Source organism: Salvelinus sp. IW2-2015, unplaced genomic scaffold (genome assembly GCF_002910315.2).
Source record: "Salvelinus sp. IW2-2015 unplaced genomic scaffold, ASM291031v2 Un_scaffold895, whole genome shotgun sequence".
NCBI lineage: Eukaryota > Metazoa > Chordata > Actinopteri > Salmoniformes > Salmonidae > Salvelinus > Salvelinus sp. IW2-2015.
This window is the reverse complement of record NW_019942638.1, coordinates 430,461-435,077: the sequence shown is the minus strand read 5'-3', so window position 1 is coordinate 435,077 and position 4,617 is coordinate 430,461. Positions and strand designations below refer to the sequence as shown.

Here is a 4,617-nt window from a genome sequence, read left to right as displayed (position 1 = left end):
GTACATAAATAAAACTGACATATTACCACAACATTAAATACACGGCATTTTACACATACATAAATACACTGACATATTACACATACATAAATAAACTGACATTTACACATACATAAATACACCTACTGTCACGGTTTCTCCTCCCGTCTGAGGAGAGCAAGGATCGGACCAAAATGCAGGGTGATGAATGCATGTTGATTTATTAAACAAGACGAACAACGTAACAACTGAGAAATACAAAACACAAAACGACGTAGACAGACCTGAACATGAAACTACATATAACGAAGAACGCACGAACAGGTACAAGACTAAACAAACGAAACAGTCCGTGTGGTAACAACACTGACACGGAAGACAATCACCCACAAACAAACGGTGTACAAGCCTACTTAATATGGTTCTCAATCAGAGGAAACGTAAAACACCTCCCTGATTGGAGAACCATATCAGGCTAATAACAATGAACCTAAACATAGAAACACATAACATAGAATGCCCACCCAGCTCACGTCTGACCATACTAACAAAGACAAACTAAAGAAATAAGGTCAGGAACGTGCACACCTACATATTACACATTCATAAATAAACGGACATTTTACACATACATAAATACACTGACATATTACACATACATAAATACACTGGACAATAACATACATAAATACACATACATAAAATAAACTGACATATTTACACATACATAAATAACGAACATATACACATACATAAATACAACATACATAAATAAAACTGACATATTACACATACATAAATAAACTACATATTACACATACATAAATAAACGAACATATTACACTACATAAATACACATTACATAAATAAACTGACATATACAAAACATAAAAAACAAAAAAATAACTGACATATTACACATACATAAATTACACTGACATATACAACTACATAAATAAACTGACATATTACAACATACATAAATACACATACATAAATAAACTGACATATTAGACATACATAAATAAACGGACATATTCACATACAAAAATTACACTGACAATGAAACACATACACAAATTAAACTGACATATTACACATACATTAAGTTACACATACATAAATAAACTGACATATTATTCCAGCTCACTGTGTGTGTGTGGTTTGTTACTCCTAGCCCCCTGCCAACACACACACACACCCCAGCATGTGTTTTCCCCAGTCACAGTGTTGTTGTGCTGACTGAGCAGTCCTGATACTTCCTTGGAGTTGGCACGTTGCCGGGGTGGAGAGGCTTCGCTCATCTCCCATGACAACCACTCACTCTCCAACGCGCCTTGTGGCCGTTCTTCCTCAGTTTGGCCAATTTTCACTTTCATTTGCTTTTGCCTGCTGCCTGTGACATGTGATGTTTGATCCTCCCACTGCATTGCATTTGCATCCCACCTCCGAGCGTGTTGTTTTGTTGTTACTGCTTTTAATGAGTTTGTCCTCGCTGACGTTGCTTTGTTGAGATATGTTTTTTACTTTTTAGTGCTTCTCACTTTTGTTTTGTAATTTCCTTTGATGTATGTACTGTCTGTCTGTCTGTCTGTCTGTCCGTTCTTTGTTTTTGTTTTGAATTTTACAGTTTAATGCTTTGTGAAACATTCCCTGGTTAACATTTGGAAGTATGTCAAGCTGTGATGTGTTTGTTTACGTTGAATGATCCCATCGGTCAGTAGCCTCTGATCTCTCACCATGGCTTGGCTGTTCCGAAGTGCCACCCTGACTCCTCCTGAACCCTGACATGCTGTGACCTTTTGACCTGTGACCCCTGACCTGACGTTCCCAGACCTCCCTCCTGCATGTTGTGAAACCTTCAAAACACAGCTAACATGTTCACTGTACAGGATGTTCCCCGTGCTGTGGTTGACGTCTAACTGTGTTTTTGTTATCTACAAACATGCCCGATGGACCTCTGCAGACAGACTGTAGTTGTCCACTAACATGCCCTATGGACCTCTGCAGACAGACTGTAGTTGTCCACTAACATGCCCGATGGACCTCTGCAGACAGACTGTAGTTGTCCACTAACATGCCAGATGAACCTGCAGATTGTAACTGTCCATCGGGCATGTTGGCAGAGATTGTGTCTACTAAATGTAATCTAACTCTGTCCCTCCCTCCTCCAGCATATCACTGGGACACGTCTGACTGGATGCCCAACTCACGTCTGCCCAACATCGAGGAGGTGCCCAGTTACGAGGCCAGCGGCCTCGGAGACATGGTTGCCTCAGCCTCCCGACTGGGGGGCAGCTCTCGCCTGGGGGGCAGCTCTCACCTGGGGGGCAGCGCCCGGGAACTGGATTCAGACTACTACCTCGGGGGCTACGACATCGACAGTGATTTCCCACCTCCTCATGAGGAAGAGTTTCTGACCCAGGACCAGCTCCCGCCTCCCCTCCCCACTCCCCTGGAGGAGTACCAGGGGCACCCCTACGACACCATGCCCGCCACCCAGCCCGCCTCCAAGGAGAGCACCCTGAGTGGGAGTGTTAGTGGCAGCACCGGACGCCACAGGTCCCCCCGCCCACACTTCCACCCCAGCCAATACCTGCCCCCACACCAGCTGCCCCTGGGGGAGGCGGGGCAAGGCGGGCTGGGAGGGGAGGAGTTCAGCACTTTTGTGGGTGGGGCGATCATGTCGGGAGGCGGGGACATGGATGATAATGTGTCACTGAATAGGAGGTTGTCAGTGAACGCATCATCGGCCTCGGACTTGTCGGCCCCCTGCGGTTTTGACGACTCTGAGGCGGGCGGTAGTGACTTTGACAGTATGGATGAGCTCCACCGGGGTGGGACACACACCGTAGAGATGCAGCAACAGACTGAGGTCTGAAGTCTGACTGGGCCCCACTGTGGGGTCAAGGAGAGTGGCAAGGGGACGGGTGGGCATGAGTGCACGACAGAGACTGCTGGAGTAGGAAGTGGACGCTGTGTCGAGCTGTGCAGGTTCCTCTGGGCTGAGTAATGAAAGATGGAGGTAGTCATTCAGAGGGGAATGATTGGTGTTTAATGGACACACTGCTAGATAGTGGCTACATCATCAAAACAGTACCACCCTAACCCTTCAACCACTGCCATTGCAAACACTAACCTCAAACCACTTCACCCATTGCAGGCTTTATCCTTAAACCACTTTTCTTCATTCCAAGCCACTACCCTTATTCATGACCCTTTAGCCACTACCCTTAAGCTAATACCAAGCCGCATGCAATGGAAAGCAATGTGTTTTGACACATTAGTACCTACAGCTGGCTATCATCATAGCCACTACCCTAGCAGTGGCCCGTGTCAAGATCAGATGGGTGTTATCCTCTTCCATAGTGAGGAACAGAAAGCCTACCAGATATGTTGAGTAAGTAGGAAAACAGGGTGAGAATGTGAATAAGAAAGATTAAGTTTTAAAAAAAAATACAAACTTTTAAGAGACAAGTGCAGAGAAAATGGATGAGCTAGTGCAGAGAAAATGGATGAGCTAGTGCAGAGAAAATGGGTCGAGCTAGTGCAGAGAAAATGGATGAGTAGTGCAGAGAAATGGATGAGCTAGTGCAGAGAAATCGGAGTGAGCTAGTGCAGAGAATGATGAGTGTTAGAGAAAATGGATGAGCTAGTGCAGAGAAATGGATGAGCTAGTGCAGAGAAATGATGAGCTGTGCAGAGAAATGGCTGACGTAGTGCAGAGAAAATGAATAGCTAGTGCCAGAGAAAAATGAATGAGCTAGTGCAGGAAATGGATGAGCTAGTGGAGAGAAAAAGGATGAGCTATGCAAGAAATAGGCCGAGCTAGTGGCAGAGAAAATGGATGAGCTAGTGCAGAGAAAATGAATGAGCTAGTGCAGAGAAAATGGATGAGCTGTGCAAGAGAAAATGGATGAGCTAGTGCAGAGAAATGAATGAGCTAGTGCAGAGAAAATGGATGAGCTAGTGCAAGAAAAAGATGAGCTATGCAGAGAAAATGGCCGAGAAATGCTAGTGCAGAGAAAATGGATGAGCTAGTGCAGAGAAAATGAATGAGCAGTCAGAGAAAATGGATGAGCTAGTGCAGAGAAAAAGGATGAGCTAGTGCAGAGAAAATGGCTGAGCTAGTGCAGAGAAAATGGCTGAGCTAGTGCAGAGAAAATGGATGAGCTAGTGCAGAGAAATGGAATGAGCTAATGCAGAGAAAATGGCCAAGCTAGTGCAGAGAAATGGATGAGCTAGTGCAGAGAAACGATGAACTAGTGCAGAGAAAATGGATGAGCTAGTGTGCAGAGAAATATGGATGGGCTAGTGCAGAGAAAACATGAACTAGTGGCAGAGAAAGGGATGAGCTAGTGGCAGAAAATGGAGTGAGCTAGTGCAGAGAAATGGATGAGCTGTGAATCAAGAAAATATGAAGAAGTTTGGTAAAAAGAAAAGAAGACAATATTGTAATTGACAGCAGTATGTGATATTGCTTCTTTTTCTGCTCAAAGCAGATGTGATTGTTTTTAGCTGCACACAGCTCCCTGTCCTACCTCTCACTAACTACTGCTACCACAGAGGCCAAAAAGGACTTCTCCCTTACAGGATGGCGGTGGGGGGGGGGGGGGGTTGGGGGGGGGTACACACATC

The 4,617-nt window shown here is 44.8% G+C and overlaps 1 protein-coding gene and 1 long non-coding RNA gene across 2 annotated transcripts in view; one reads left to right on the top strand and one right to left on the bottom strand.

The window, feature by feature from the left end:
• LOC139024031 (uncharacterized) overlaps window positions 1-676 on the bottom strand; it is a 7,102-nt gene extending 6,426 nt beyond the window's left edge. Inside the window, exons 1-2 of the long non-coding RNA XR_011475268.1 lie at window positions 581-676; window positions 42-95 (exon numbers count right to left, since the gene is read on the bottom strand). This is a non-coding gene — a long non-coding RNA (uncharacterized lncRNA). The remainder of the gene's footprint in view (window positions 1-41; window positions 96-580) is intronic.
• Window positions 1-3,978, top strand: part of LOC112069079 (protocadherin Fat 3-like) — a 26,823-nt gene extending 22,845 nt beyond the window's left edge. Inside the window, exons 7-8 of the mRNA XM_070438398.1 lie at window positions 2,154-3,545; window positions 3,808-3,978. Coding sequence (XP_070294499.1) covers window positions 2,154-2,860 — 707 coding nt within the window. The 3' untranslated portion in view covers window positions 2,861-3,545; window positions 3,808-3,978. The remainder of the gene's footprint in view (window positions 1-2,153; window positions 3,546-3,807) is intronic.
• Window positions 3,979-4,617: the final 639 nt, after the last annotated feature.